The 16,195-nt window shown below is 45.4% G+C and overlaps 1 protein-coding gene and 1 pseudogene across 7 annotated transcripts in view; one reads left to right on the top strand and one right to left on the bottom strand.

Annotated features, from left to right (window-relative positions):
• Positions 1-3,699: 3,699 nt before the first annotated feature.
• On the bottom strand, positions 3,700-4,366 carry LOC116527014 (annotated as a pseudogene). Its single transcript, XR_004258348.1, has one exon. The product of XR_004258348.1 is annotated as a barrier-to-autointegration factor pseudogene (transcript).
• A 3,179-nt stretch (positions 4,367-7,545) lies between these two features.
• The window catches only part of REEP1 (receptor accessory protein 1), a 119,964-nt gene continuing 111,314 nt past the window's right edge, over positions 7,546-16,195 (top strand). For 2 of the 6 annotated variants that reach the window (XM_032243598.1, XM_032243596.1), the window contains exon 1: positions 7,991-8,156. In XM_032243598.1, coding sequence (XP_032099489.1) covers positions 8,125-8,156 — 32 coding nt within the window. In that variant the 5' untranslated portion in view covers positions 7,991-8,124. Of the gene's footprint in view, positions 7,617-7,981; positions 8,157-16,195 lie in introns of those variants that run through there. The other 4 variants (XM_032243593.1, XM_032243595.1, XM_032243597.1 and 1 more) reach the window with 4 other exon arrangements.

The following is a 16,195-nucleotide window of genomic DNA, read 5'->3' as shown; positions in this document are numbered from 1 at the left end:
ATCGGATGACTGGAGGAATGCGTACAGACTAGGCTGGCTTTGTGCATTTCCAACTATGTTTCCCTTCTACTCTCCAAGCAGTTCCAAGGCCAAGGTTGCAGGACCTGACCATAGTATGATAAAATCTTTAGCTCTACCTACAATGTTGTGAAGCTGGGTGAGTTGACACAGTGGGTGGTAGGAGTGTTTTGGGGAGCCATTCCTTGGTTGGGGAGCAACCATAACAAAAAGGGACATGGAAGTAATTGTAGCTCCATATATGTGTCCCACCAAACTCTAACTAAATGTATTTTCAATTCAATTTTATCGTAGCCAACTTCCAAAAATGCCTCCAGCCACTTGGATAACACTCAGCACAAGGAGAAGTATTATTGAGAATTAGAAGAAACAGCTGCCTTAACAGATTTTAATGAAAATGTTTAATTTTGCACATTTTATTAAAGACATCTAATCATGTTAATATACTGCTAGGGTCATTCCCGGGGTCCTAATTAGATGCCCTAAAACATATACTTTATCTTCATGGTAAATCAACTCTGGGTGTAGGTACACTTGATGTTGAGTTTCCATATCAATGTCAATACTTAAGACAAAAATTTGTATACGTAAAAAATTATTTATATGGCGTATAATGGTCTAACACAATGAGCTTTTCCTCAGGCTGTGGATCAGATTACTTTCAATTTTTGGTTATTTTCAGTTGAAGCAGTGGAGGTGCTTAGGATCATGTTATACAAACAATACATATGTATACCACATTGTCTGGAAACAGCAGAGCCACCTCTCTTAGTATCATCAGTGCAGGGCATCTTCTCATGAAGTTATGAAGTGAAAGAACAGGCAGAATTTCTGGAATATAGGCCATTTTCCTCTTTCTCTTTCTCTCCTGACCCCTTAGTACATAGAGTTTAATTCAAGTAAGTTATTGATTGTATGATGAGACCTTACTATACCACATGTAACACTCACAATTTCCAAAAATTGGAGCAAACATTTCTTAAACTTCTTGGGAATGTATTTAAGCATCACGCATCAAAAGCCCCCCAAAAAGTTCATACCCCTAAGATTCAATTTCCAGGAATTTATCCTAACTAAATCATTATGAACATACTAAAATATGTAGCTACAAGTGTGTTCATTGTTACATTATTTATTTTTATTTTTTTAATTGTTAGAGATGGAGTCTTACTATGTTGCCTAGACTAGACTCAAAGTCCTGGGTTCAAGCAGTCCTCCTGCCTCAGCCTCCCAAGTAGTTGGGATTACAGGTGCAAGCTACCATGCCTGGCCCTAGGTTTTTAAGCAGTAAAAAACGGAAATAATCTGTTACTATATGGTCAATGATATGGCATTAAGTTAGTTATAGAATATTTACACAATGGAATACAACACATGGATTCAAATGGCAATGTGAAAAATATGAAAGATCTACCTGAAGAAAAAATTAAACGCTATTAAGAACACAGAAGATAATTTGTGTAAATGAAAATAAATACCCTGCTCTTGGATAGAAAGAAAAATATTGTCATGATTAATTATTAATCTAAAAATTAACCTCATCTCGATTAAAAATAACAATCAGAATTATTAAAAAAGAAGATAATATGACTGTAAACTCTAATGAAAGTACAAATGGCAAGACTATCCAGAAAAATTGTAAAATTACTCTATCCCTACTAAATAGTAAAATATATTATTAAAAACTGCAATAATTAAAATTCCTGGTAGTAATTCATGAGTGGATGTGCAGAAGTAAATAGAGTCTAGAAAAATTAGACTCTGATGTAAGAAGGAACAGGGTGTATGATAGAGATGGCCTTTCAACTTGAGGAAGAAAATGGTGGCTTGTTCATTAAATCTTATTAGGACAACTAGCTAACTCATACACTAAAATTAATTCCAAGTGGACTGTAAAATAAAAGATATAAAATTAAAATTTAAAATGTAAAGGCATATGCACAGAAACTTAATTTAAAATTTTTTAAAATTAAGAAAAATTTAAAAATATGTAGTTTTAGTAAAGGAGAGTCCAATAGTATATATAAGCTGATATGAAGCTCACAAGCAATAAAATATACATTAAAAATGACTACATAAAATTTTAAACATTTTGAAAAGAAAAAATGTCGTAAATAATGTCTGAAGGGAAAATGACAACCTAAGAAAAACATTTCCATGTAGATGACAGTCAAAAGGCTTATTTCTCATATATAAAAATTTTAAAATAATAAATAAGAAAAAGGCCAATAAAAACATGGTTATCCACAACCACAGAGCTTCACACAAGATGTCATAGTAAAATATGTTTTCTGATTTTTTTTTTACTTAGCTTTACTGATGTATAATTTACATACAACAAAACCTGCCAATGCTAAATATAAAGTTTGTGAATTTCAATAAATGTTTGTGGTTGGTGATTGCCACAATTAGGATATAGAATTTTTCCATCACCCTAAACAGTTTCCTTTTGTCCTTTTGCAATCAATCTCCTTGCCCTACCCCCGACATCTAGGAACCACTATGCCCTTTGGGTTACTATGGTTTTGTCTTTTCTAGAATTTCATTAAAATGAAATCATATTGTATGAGTCTTTGTATCTGGCTTCTTATACTTAGCATAATGCGTTGAGATTTATCCATGTTGTTGCAAGCATAAGTAGTTAATTTCCTTTTTATTGCTGACTAGTAAATATTCCATTTTATGGATATACCACAATTTGTAGCAGTTGATGAACATTTTGGTTGTTTCCAGTTTGGAGCCATTATGAATAAAGCTGCTATGGACAAGTCTATAGGGACATGTTTTCATTTTTCTTGGGTGAATATCTAAAGAATGGAATTTCTGAGTCATATGTAAGTATACATGTAAATATAAAAGAAACTTGGCCAGGCAGGTGGCTCACACCTGTAATCACAGCACTATGGGGGTCAGAGGTTGGCAGATCACCTGAGGTCAGGAGTTCAAGACCAGCCTGGACAACATGGTGAAACCCTATCTCTACTAAAACACAAAAATTAGCTGGGCATGGTGGCACTCACCTGTAATCCCAGCTACTCAGGAGGCTGAGGCAGGAGGATCACTTGAACCTGGGAGGCATAGGTTGTGGTGAGCCAAAATCATGCCACTGCACTCCAGTCTGGGTGACAGAGCAAGTCCGTCCCAAAAAAAAAAAAAAAAAAAAAAAGGAGAAAAAGAAAAAAAAGAAAGAAAAAGAAGCTGTCAGACAAGTTTCTAAGATTTCTAAGGTTGGAGCATGAGGAGAATCATTCACCAAAAATAGTAGAGTTCTTCCCAGAAAAAAGGGGACGGGTGTGAGGGAAAAGTAATTTCCACTTTTTTTGAAATATAGAAAATCGTTTTTCAAAGTAGTTGTACCATTTTACATTCCCACCAGCAGCATATGAGAGTTCCAGTTGCTCCATATCCTTGCCAGAACATGAAATGATCAGTCTTTTTAATTGTAGCCATTCTTAAACATGTGCAGTGATATCTTATTGTGGTTTCAATTTGTATTTCTCTAATTAATGATTTCCACATTTTTTCATGTACTTTTTGTTTTGCCATTTGTATTTTTTCTTTGGTGAAATGTCTGTTCAAATATTATCTAATTTAAGGTTTTTACTTACTTATTGCATTAATCCTGCTGTAATTTCATGGTCTATTTCTATTGGTTGATTTTTCTTTCTTTCTTTCTTTCTTTTTTTTTTCATGAAAGCCACTGACTTTATTGATCTAAAAAACTTTACAACGACAGTGACTGTTCTGCCAAAAAAGGAGCCAAATGGTATCAAACGGACTGAAAGTGAGGGTGGGGGTGAGGGATAGGGCCAGGAATCCATTCAGGAAAGCCAGTAACTGTCACCAGGGAACTGGCAAGGGAAAAAGGAAGAGGGAGGCATGCAAGAGCAAGAATCCAAAAAAGTTGAAATGGTTAGGGGAGAAAACTTCCAAAGACCGTGGAGTATGTCGGAGGCGGGTACGACAATAGCAGTCTTTTCCTTTGTAGCGGACAGGGGAGGAGACCCTACTCGGCTGCAAACTCTGGATGAGGCCTGGGGATTGAGAGCTTCCCAGAGAGCATCACAAGAAGGCGTCGCACCACTCTCGAAGGCATCCAAAGACTGCTTGGCGTTGGCACCACAAGTGTCCTTCAGCCATTCGCAGAAGAGGTCTTCATCTTTCTTTAGCACCAAAAACTGGCCAAGGACAACATAGGTCTTGTCAAAGCCCCTTTCCTCCAGCTTCTTGCCCAGGACTTCACCAATCCCAGCCAGGCTCCCCACTGGCTTTTCCCCCATGGGCTCTGACACGAAGTCTTGGTGCTTTTGGGAGGTTGTCATCTTGATCAGGCTTAATTGACAGCTTCAGTTCCCGTAACAGTGCCTACTGCCACCTGGCTGCTCCTGCCGATACCTCAAGCCACTCTCTATTGGTTGATTTTTCAGCCTCCTTACAAGTCATGTTCTTTGCATGCCTGATAATTTTTGTTTGCATGTTGGACATTGTAAATTTTACGTTACTGAGCGTTGGGTTTTGTTGTTTGTTTTGTAACTAATTTTGGACTTTTTTTCTGCGAGCACAGTTAAGTTACTTGAGATCAGTTTGATCCTTTTGAGGATTGCCTTTAAGTTTTGTTAAGGCAGGTCCAGATAAGTGTTTATTTTAAGGCTAATTTAGCCTCCCCTGCCTCATTAAGATGATACCCCTCTGTGGACTCTAGCCAGTGCTTTGTGTATAAAAGATCTCTGTTTTGGCTGGTATGAAGACAAATTACGCCCAGCCCTGTGTGAGCTCCAGGAATTGTTTGGCATATTGCTTTCTGGTAGTTCTTTCCATGGTCCCATAGAATTTCACCCAGGCATCCTCAGGACAGTATTCAGCTAATGAGTTGAAGTGACTGCTCTGCAGACCTCTGCTGTTCTCTCTCTAATCATCTCCCTCCACTCTTACATTCTGCTTCACAAATTCTAGCCACTTTGGCTTCCCTGGACTCTGATCTGTCTCCTGTATTCTGTGAAATTTCTGAGCTCTGTTTGGGTTCTCCATCCCTACAGCGATTCCTGGAAACTGCTTTGACATAGTAAGCTCAGACAATTGTAAAACACTTCATTTGTTTCTCTTCTTTTAGTTATCACAGTCGAGTGCTGTCTGTTGTTCAATGCTTAGAAACAGTTGCTTCTTTTTTTTATCCTGTTTTTCTAGTTGTTTGCAATGGGAGGACAATTCCCATGGCAGCCAATGCTTCATAGATGAAAGTGGAATTCTCTTTTTTCTATTTTCAACTTTAAAAATCCCAAGGGAGATCATTGGCCCAGTTTCTGTTTGGTGACAACCCATAAATCAATCAAATTAGTAATCCCAGCACTTTGGGAGGCTGAGGCAGGCAGATCATGAGGTCAGGAGCTCGAGACCAGCCTGGCCAATATGGTGAAACTCTGTCTCTACTAAAAACACAAAAATTAGCTGGGCGTGATGGTGCGCACCTGTAGTCCTAGCTACTCGGGAGGCTGAGGCAGAAGAATCACTAGAACCTAGGAGGCAGAGGTTGCAGTGAGCTAAGACCATGCCACCACACTCCAGCCTGGGCAACAGAGTGAGACTATGTTAAAAAAAAAAAAAAAAAAAAAGCAGTTCCTATGAAAAAGAACTTGAAGTCCAGCAACTGATAGAGCTGTAAGAGTTCCATTGTCTAGAAGGTGGAGTCCATTCCTTGGCCTCATGTTTTCCAGGGCCAAGGACAAATAAGAGGAGGTCCAGGATGGAGAGATATAATAAGTGTAACAGTTACACTGAAAGGGACAGAATGCAGTAAAAAAAAAGCAACTTTATTTTCTTCCTTCTTTCCCCTCCTCTGCCCACCCAGTTCTGCTCTATGGACAAGTTCTTTCCCATCCCTTGTGAGAAATGTGAGGTTGGTGTCACTAGTTTTCTGGTCCTCTTCAGCTAACAAAAAGACCTCCAGCTATTTTAATCCCATGAATAGTTTCATTTTCGTAATTAAAATGCTCAGTTCTGTGCCAGTAGTCAAATCTGAGAATTCCACTTACAGGGAGTAGGGAGTCAGCATGTGGTCAGCTTCTCCTTTATTTCCCACCAACAGGATCTCTTTGAACCAAAATAGTCCATCCCCTCAACCACTCCCCACCCCCAAGATGGCTAACAGCCTTTCTGACCCAGGAGTATGGGTGAGGGGTATGGATGGAGGGGGAGCAAGGTCTCTGCCTAGTGAGTATAGAAAGCTTTTCCCTGTGGAACATTGTTTTACCCGCTTAACCTTATGTTGAATGAGTTATGGTGGGGCCAGACACAGATCAAGAGAGAGAAACTGGAAAGAGTTTTAGGGCTTTTTATACTTACAGCTTCCTGGAGAGTCCACGAATGCAGGACTACTCAGGGCCAGAGTCTGTCACAGAGAGAGAAAGAGAGGGGTATTGTGGACAAACAGCTTTATCATGGTTTTTAAGGGAAGGAAAGGGCGAAATAAGGCAAGCAGTTATAGGATTGGCTAATTTGGATAATTTCAGTGGTCTCTGAAGCGCAGGGGCTGTCACTAGTTGTTTGGTGCCTGGCCCTGGGGCAATTAGGGCAGGTGTACAGTGTTCTAAGTGTGAGAGCCTGCTGAGAGAAGTGGTTGGGGGTGTACGGTTAATAGCCTGCTAGAGAAGGGGAATTGACCAGCCTCCAGCCAGAGCCTCAAAACTGGATCAAGGCAGCATGAAAAAACTGCTACATTACAGCTATTTTATGGGTTCTTTGGAGACCTGAGACATGAGAGCATGTCTCAACTGCAGTCCCTTTGTTATCTGTGAAGTCTTTCTTCTGCCTATATCAGGCACCCGCATGCACAGATTCTGCTACATCTGAGGGCACTAAGCTGTCTCCTGTGCTTCTCACATCTAACACTGAATTATACATGACACGATCATCAGCAAAGGATAGGGTGCTGAGAGCACCATGCAGAACCTAAGCTATTGGAGGGTGGGAAAAGCAACAGCAGAGGCGAGGAGTAGAGGACAAAGCGTTTCCAGTGCATCAGAATAATGTACTCTCTGGGGCTGGGACTAGGGTGAGCAGAGTGAGGCACTCAGTGAGGGTGCAACATTTAAGAGGTGCCATAAAATTCAGCAATTAAGATACGTAATAGTTAATAAGGTATTTTTTAAAATACATAAAAATGTTTATATAGGGTGCACAAGTTCCCTTTTGCTTAAGACTTCAACGTGGCTCAGCGGGGAGCTGGGGCTATGCAATCGCAGCTTCTAGCTCTCCCCTTAGGATCCGGAGCAGCCGCCAAGGAAAGGCCTTCCCTAGGAAGAAATAGCCCTTCAGCCCAACCTTGAAGAAGGAGCTGAATCAAACCAAGGCAGGGCAATGAGGCGCATGGCGTGTACGGACAGGGAAGAAGAAACCGCAAATACATGAATCCAAGATGCCTGGAGTGAAAACAGCTAGAGGACTATTTGGGGGAATGGTCTTGGCAACGCCGTTCTAGGCAGGTACCACGATCATATAGAGACTCTGTAGAATTGTAATTAGGAAGGCAAGTGCCCACGTTTGTTTCTCATGCAGATAATGCTGAGCAGGGGACAGACTGAAGAGGTCGGGTCTGGATCCAGGTAAACCCTTTATGAGGCTAGCGCACTATCTGAATGAGGGGTGACAGCCTCTCACCTAGACAGGTGCAGACAGATTCCCGAGGTCCAGGTTCGGACCTCAGTTTCTCCACTGGAAAGCTGAGGGTGGGCTGGCACCCGGGTCCCTGCCCGCCAACGGGGCCGCCGCAGGGTTTCCTAGGCGGGGCGGGTGCCCCTGGGCACGCGCAGGATCCGCCCGCCTTCAGCCAGGGGCCCGGGCGAGCGGGGCGGGGCGGGCCCGCTGGTGCCCTGACCCGCTCGTCGCCCAATCGCCGCGGGCCCGCCGAGCCCCGGGGGGCTGGGGCCGCCGCCGCCGCCGCCAGAACGTGCCGCGGCTGCGCCAACGCGCGAACGCCGGGCAGGGCGGCGGGCGCGCTCAGTCTGGCGGCGGCGGCCGTGCGCGGACGGACGTGCCAGGAGCGCCGCAGCCGCCCGCGCCCCCCGCAGCAGAGCAGAGCCGCGCCGCTCAGGCCGCGCCCGCCCGCCCGCCATGGTGTCATGGATCATCTCCAGGCTGGTGGTGTAAGTGCCCTTCTCCCCGGTGCCCCTCCGTTGCCTCCCTCCCCGCCCCCGACCCCGGGCTGCGCGCGCCCCTGCAGCACCCGGCCCCAGTGGCTCGGGCTATTAATACCCGGTGCCGCTAAATTTAGCAGGTACAGTAGCCTCCGAGGACGCCTGCGGGCGGGCAGCGCAGGACGCGGCTGTAGCCGGCAGGCAGCCGGCGCCGGCGGCCGGTTGCGGGGGAATGGGCCGGGGCGGCGAGGGCTGGGGCGCGCGGGGGCTCCGTGGGGGCTGCGTCTCGCCGCGCCCCGGCCGCTTTGTTCCCCTGGTCAGTCGATTTGCAGAGAGGCCCTGAATGGGCGCGCCGCGAGGACACGCGTCTCTCTCCTCTGGGAGAAATGTGCGGTCGGTCGCCCTCACCGCGCCCCGTTGCCCGGCTTTTGTGAGGTGGAAAGGACAGCCCAGGCGAGCCAGGGGCGCTGCCTGGAGGGTCAGCGCAGAACGGGTGGAGAGACAGAGGCGGGGCTCCCAGTGGGGTTGGACAAATCCTCCTTTTAAGGTGTCTTACATCGACAGTGACAAAGACAGGTGGGACATGGGAGGACGCATGTGAATCTTGGAGTAGGCGCCTGGTGCCCCCGGCTACGACTCCGACTCCTTTTGCAGAGGTTTGAGAGACAGGGGCAGGTACCTCCGGTAGTGCACGGGAAATTTCCAAGTGACAGCCGCCCGGATGGTGGCAATGACACCTCCCAGGCCTTGCAGGAGAGCGCAGAGTCATCTGGGGTGAGGTCTGTGTGAAGTCATTGGGGGTGGGTGTGGGGGCCGATTTTCTTCTTCAAGCCCCAGGACCGGTAGGCGTTTGAAGAGCTTCCCCGGTGACTTTATTCTCCTTTGGAGATAGACGTGGCTGTTCCAGTCCAAGCTTCTTCCCTGACTGTCCTGGCTTGAGTCAGAATAGATTTGCGAGCCGGGGCTGAAATGGGTGTGGGGAGTCTAAGGCGGGGAGGAGGGTGGCAGGCACCTCTGGCTTTTTCTTTGTCTGAGAAAGCGGGGCTCTGGACCCCAGTGACTGTACACCATCACTCCCCAGGTTTTGAAACACCTCCCATCTCCCTTCCCTTCTTTACTGATTTTCCCTTCTGAAGTGGATGTCGGCATTGTCTCCCACCACCATTCTGGGCTTTCCTCCCAAAGACAGTGTCTGAGCCTCTCAGCCCCCAAGTCACTCGTGAAGGCCTCTCCGTAGCTGTTTCTGACTGCAGTGGGTTTGCACTGCACCTTGAGGTGGCAAGTTAAATATTTAGAAGATTTCTGCCAGCAGAGCCCACATGAATAATATAGGGAAGTGGCTGACACGCCTTGCCCTGCCTCATGCCTGTCCAGTGCTGTCTAGCTTTCAGGTGGTGGTTTCTCTCTGAGATTGGTATTGCCAGTGGATTCTGGAGAGCCTTCAGGGTGGGGCTCAACAGTTGAGTTGGCCTGGTTGGTGGGCTCACTGTAGGTCCTGCTGGCTGGGAGTGAGGCCCTCTGGTCCTGGATCATGTAACTGTCATTGGTTTTATTAGCACCTCCCTCCCCCTTTTTTACAATGGGCAGCTGATGGGGGTGGAGAGGAGGGGCATATATTTGGGAGGTGTCTGTTGCTTTCTAAAACAACCACATTTCCCAGAACCAAGACTTCAGAGAATTTAAATGCTCAGCATTCTGTGGCCCAAGGAGAGTTGTTGGGATTTGGAATTGTTATTTCCACCATCAAGTCCAAAAGGTCATGGACATCACCTATCCCCCAGTCCCTAATTCCCTGTAGAAACGCAGCATGAGCACGTTGATGCATATGCATTATGATTGTGCATTTTTCATAAGCAATACCTGTTCCACGAAGACAATATATGTTCATTACAGGAAAATTAGAAAAGATAAACAGACTGAAAATCATCCACATTCCCACCACACAGAGATAACTAATAATAATTGTGGAGGATATATTCTTCAAGAAATTTTCCCATATGTGTATTTGTTCATTTATTTATAATTCAAGGACATTATGGATTCAGCCCAATATTCTACACTCCACATACCTTGAGTAACTTAATAAGAGGAGGAATGCTTTGTTTGGAATCAGAACACCCGTGATTCAAATCCCAGTTTTGCCTCTTGCCAGAAGATCCCAGTTCACAACTCAGATCACAGAAGACGCTAGTCCACGGCTAGTTAGCCTCATGTTGCTGTTGCAAAGATTTCCATGACACTTGATATGTAAAGTACCAAGCACCACGGAGAGCACTAAATCAATGATGAGTCCCTCCTTCTGTCTTCCCTGGAAACCTTATGAAAGGTTATCAGGGCTCTCAGACTTAATTTACTCCTGCGGTTTTCAAACTGGGTTTCCTGAGGGCCACCCAGACTGAGCAGATGGGCTCTGGGCTCCTCATCCCCAATTCAACCCAAGCAGTTCCCTTTTTGTTTGTCTTATATATTGCGGTTCTAGATAAAACATAATTAAGAAAAATATATGTGTTTTACTGCTAATAAAATCCACTGATCTAGTCCTCCCCCGACAACTGTAAAACTGCAGAGGAAATTTCCCATGCCAAGGACACAAGATGAGCTGGTAAAGAAAACAGGGTCCAGATTTTTAGTCCAGTCCAGTGCTTTTTCCACCTTCACTCCCCACTGCCAGTTGACAAATGGATCTCTTTCAAGCTCCCTAGACCTCTGATATGGGAGCATCCTATGGTTTTGTCCACAAGTCGTGTTTTGTGTAAGCAATCTTTTCATGGTTTTGTAAGCCTTTGTCACATCAAAGACCATGTAAGGAAGACCTATCACTGAGCTCTGAGGATAGAGAGGGAGTGTCTTCCTGTCTTTGTGTGGTCCCAATCATCCAACCAGAGGTATCACGACAAGCTGATGGCCTCCAGGGACAGACAGCCAGTGCTTGTGGATGTCTCTGTTGCTACTGGCTGTAAGCATTTCGAAGACAGTAATTGTAGCTTTTTTCCCTTTCAAACCCCTTTTCCCCTGCCATGAGTCTTTCTCGAAGTACCTGGCACCTGAGTGCACTGAGTGAAGGTTGGTTGTGTTGAAGGAAATCCCAGGCCCTGGGGACAAGCAGAGTAGCTGGCCAGCGCTGGGGACAGAGGGCAGCAGGCATGAGGATTCTGCCCACTGGGCAAGGCTCTTAGAGTGAGGACCAGTTTGAGAAGCTTCTTTCTTGCCTGCTGTCTTTCTCCTACTTTCTTGGCTCAGCCTGTAAAGAATTAAGGTAGAGATACTCAGTGCAATAGCACTCAGAACCTGGTTGATACCTTCATGGCACACAGGGGCTCGTTTAGGACTTGCCTGCTTGCCTCCTTTTGTTTTCTTTACAGACATCTCAAGGCCTAGGTATGAATGAATTTTAAACTGAGGAGAGCGTGTTTTTGTGCACCCTGATAGTGGGGGACAGTGATGTTGCTCGGTGACTTCTTGGAAGAATATTCCACTTTGAAGCATTATTCTAAGGAGCAGGTCTTGCCTCATTGTCTTGAGGCAATGAGGACCTCAAGGTCCAGAATGTTGGCTGAATGGATTTAGAGCTTCCCACCCCTTATGGGATTAGTAGAGTAAAACCCCAATTCACAGCATGGGGAAAAGAGTCCTAAGTCGACAAAATTTTCTGAACAACTAATGGCAGGAAACATTTTATTTCCACATTGTACAATTTTTAAAATATTAGTTTTTAGAAAATACAATGTGATGATCAAGACAAGGTCTTGGTTTGATGGCTAAAGATCTGGCTAAGTTCCAGGACTGGGATTTGGAGCATGAAGTCTGTCCTGGATCAGGGACATGAAAATGGTTGGGACTGGAAGGAATGTCGATTGTCCTCAAGATGTTCCCCCACTGTTGCAAAACAAATGGAAAAAAAAGAAAAGATCATAAATCCTTAAATATACGCTAGCCTTTCTATGGGGCCTGCTTTTAAAATGTGGCATGCAGGAAACTGATTCAGTTAATGGAGGGTTCCAGTTGGTTGAGGGATGATTTCCTGGCACCATGCTGTAGTACACTGTGGGAACTGGGTAAATGTTTCAGTTGAATTGTGAAAAGAAAGATGTTAGGCTGGAAGGCAAAAGACATGTGTTCTAGTCCCAGTGCTGGTCTGACCCACTGTCACAGTCCTAAGGGCAACTCCCACCCACCCTGGGGCCAGCTCCCTGTCTAAGAGACAAGATTTTGGGCCACAGTCACCATGGAGGTTCTAAGAGCTCCAAGAGTCAGTGTTCCTCTAGGTCTCTTCCTTCCCCAGCTGGCCTGTATGCATCACATTTATTTATAAACAGGAGGAGTATCCTCAAGGAAGTGAAAAATACCAGCTTAGATTTCTCTGCTGTTGAGCTGCCCTGTTTCTTTGTTTAGGAATCCTGCCTGCCTGCTGAGAAGCAGCTTTTCTGCACTTCTTCCCACTGTGTCTTATTTCAGGTTAGCTGACAAGTGAGGGTCCAACTTGGTTATTACTGGGTCAGTCTCCCCGCTTCCTTCTGAAGCCAGCTATCTTTTTTGGAGGGTGTATTATGTCGGGGGAGGAGGAGCCCTGTAGAGAATGAGGGAAGAGGGAGTCAGGCCCTCTTTGGCCACTTAGTGGGGCTGCCATTTTGTGTGTGTGCAAGTGTGTATGAATGTGTACGTGTTTCCAGGAAAGTTTGGGAGGCTGGGGAAAGGGGAGACATGGCAGTGCAGCGGCCATAGCATGTGGGACCTTTGGAATTTCACTGCCAGGGATGAGCCACACACATGCCCAGCTGGTTACCAGAATTCTTAGTCTGGGGGAGTTTTCTCAGCCCCCAAAAAGAAGTAAGGGGGGGTACACTTGGGCACTAAGGATGTTCTCCTCTTGATTCTGAGCCTTGGGAGGGGAATTGGGATTCTTAAGGAATTAGAAGTTGGATCATTATTTTCAGAGTATTTATTCTGAATTTTCAGATCTCATCTGTCTTTATACAGAAGCACATTATTTTCACTTTGGGTTTTTTAAGTGACACTGGGGCTTTCCTGGGAATACAGAGAAAAAGGAAATATAGATTGAGGACCAACTATTTGGCACACAGTAGGGATGTCAGAAGGAATCTTGAAAGGTAATTTGGTATAGGCCTTCAAGCATGTGTGGGTACCGACACCAGGGATGGCAAGTGAGGTTCATCTCTTATGATTAATGTAAGGCTGCCTAGGACACCGTCTTGAGGAGCAAGAAGCTGGGTTGGGCTCAGTTGGGAAGGAGTCCCAAGAGTGCTTCATGGAGGGAACATGGTGATGGGGGCACACGTGTTGGTTCAGTATTTGCTCTTCCAGACTTAGCTAATTCCTGATCAGAAAAGTCCTGCCCCATTGTCAGATTTACCAGATTAGTAAACAGAGAGCATCTGTTATTTGAGTTAACATCTCCTCCTGACATCCCGTCCCACCCTCTCCCTGTGGCCTTGTCAGTCACCTGCCAGTTCTAGGACAAAGGTGCCTCCCGTTGCCACTAGGGAGCTGTCCAGCCTAGTGGCTCTCTTGCCCTGCCTCTGTTTCCTCTTAGGACTATTATGCATAGTGTATGCTACATTCCCCCCTTTTTTTCTCTTTCACTGATCACAGCTCAGTTAAAGTCTGCCTTAGGCATTTTCCTGCCTATGTATGTGTGTATATCCTTTCCCCCTCTTTGTAGGTGACTCTGGATAGTACTTTGGGCTGCAAAACAAGTTTTCCATTCCCTTCTGGTAATGTGCTCTGTCCTGCCTCCCTTTACTCAGTCACAGAAGTCAGCACGTGACCCAGGGCTAGGTAGGCATTTCCCCGGGCATAGACATTTGTCCAGAGGTGAGCAGGTGACCCAAACTGAGATCCTTCCCCAAGGTTCTTGATTTGGAACTTAGAGAGAATAGCATTGCCTATGGGGCGCAGAGTTGGAAAGATATGAAGTTAGGGCTGTGGCATCTAAACCCCCCTGGCATACTTGGAGAAAGTCCATAAGCAAAAGTGGAGAATATAGCAAAGCAATGATAAATGGAAATGAGACATGGGGTGAGAGAAAGAGGCTGACGCTGACATAAGGAGGCTTGGTTCTGGTTGCTCAGGCCCCAGTTCCTGCAGCTGCTTCTTTGATGCCATGAGCTGTCCTAGAATGTCCTAGAATGAAAACTTTAAATGGTGCTTATAATCAATTAAATATTTGTTGTTAGGATGGACTGGGGTATGCTGCAGTAACAACTCCCAAATTCCAGTGGCTCGAGACAACAAAGATTTGTTTCTTGCTTTCTGCTGCCTGTTTACTGTTGGTTAGCAGGGGTAATCGGCTCATCATATTCACTCAGAGTCCAAGGCTGACTGGGTCTCCTTTGTCTTAACATTACAACATAAGACATCAGGATTCTGACCGGGCACGGAGGCTCATGCCTGTAATCCAAGTATTTTGGTTGGCAGAGGCGGACAGATCACTTGAGCCCAGGAGTTTGATATTAGCCTGGGCAACATGGTGAAACCCCATCTCTACAAAAAATACAAAAATTAGCTGGACATGGTGGTGTGCACCTGTGGTCCCAGCTACTTGGAGGATGAGGTGGGAGGATCGTTTGAGCCTGGGAGCTGGAGGTTGCAGTGAGCCAAGATTGTGCCACTACACTCAGCCTGGGCAACAGAGTGAGACCCTGTCTCAAAACACTCACACATACACACACACACACACATACACACACACACACACACACACACACACACACACACACACACCAGGATTTACTGTGGTAGGAGAGGAAAAATGGAGAGTCACATACTGGCTCATAAGTACCTGCACCTGGAGATGATAACATGCCATTTCTGCTCACATTTCATTGGCCAAACCTGAAGTGAAGTGGGTGGGGAATTACACTCCTCACTAAATGACAGTCCTAATGACCAACATATACGTTGTATAAATGACTCATAACCAGCTTTGCAAACCTAGAAATGTCCTTGGCATAACATGGTATTGTGCAACTGGGAGAATCCTGACATACTCCTTCAATCTCTACACTAGAAATATCTCTCTCACTTTTCTTTTAGTCCCTTTATTTTGTTAGTCCCTTTATTCTGTTTGTGAACTGAGAAAGAAGGTCTTCAGTTTGGGGAGAAATTAGCAATTACAAAGAACTGATGCTATTCCATAGCTAAGGTCTTGGAAGGTGCCCTCTGGTTTTTACTATACTCTCCATGTGTGTCTCTGTCTACCTTTCTCTACGAAGCCTCCCATAGGTCCCCTAACCAAGAAAGATTTCTGTCCTCTGGGTCCCCAGAGTGGCATTGTTGTCACTTTGTTCCTGGTGCTGTGGTGGTCTGTGGATTGATATACCCTTACGAACCACATCTGCGTTTTCTCCCTCACAGCTTCTCATATGCAGTAGGTGCCCAGTGAGTGTGTGTTGGATTGTGAATGAGTCAGGACCTCACTCCTCAGAGTGTGGTCTGTGTACCAGCATCATTGGCATTACTGGAGTAGGAATTACTGGAGTTAGGAATGCAGAGTCCCAGGCCTAGCAAATTTGTGTTTTAACAAGATCCCAATAAAGCCTAAGAAAGGCTGAGTCAGGAGACAGGGTGCCGTCATGTTCCCTGTGAAATGAAAAGAGATAGACTTTCCTAAGGTTCCCATTATTGTCTGTGGATCTGGGATTCAATCTGAAGTTGCCATTTGTGCTAGACTGTGGTTCATGCTTTCTGGTTCTGAGAGGTTCTGACCTCAACATTTTATGAGTTCTAAATAGCATACCTGGACTCTGTCAAGCCAGTGCCCAACCAAGAACCTTTTGATGTGGACAGGAGCAGGGAAATACTGGGTAGAAGAGGGCAGTTCCCCAGCAAAGGCCCCACCCTCAAGCCTGGAAACCGCAGCCCTAAATTAGAGCAGTTATCTCTGTTTTTCTGCCCAAATGTTGCTTTTTCCAAAACCACTCTGGCCCACCACAACCCCCATCCTGTACCCATAAAAACCCCAAACTCCACTGTCAGAGAAGCAGAGTGGTGTGGCAGAGGAGAGAAGAGAAGCATCTGAATGTTGAGAG

Source organism: Sapajus apella, unplaced genomic scaffold (assembly GCF_009761245.1).
Source record: "Sapajus apella isolate SASKATOON/1434 unplaced genomic scaffold, GSC_monkey_1.0 scaffold52, whole genome shotgun sequence".
NCBI classification, from domain to species: Eukaryota; Metazoa; Chordata; class Mammalia; order Primates; family Cebidae; genus Sapajus; species Sapajus apella.
The sequence above is the reverse complement of the archived record's forward strand: the minus strand, read 5'-3'. Positions and strand labels throughout refer to the sequence as shown.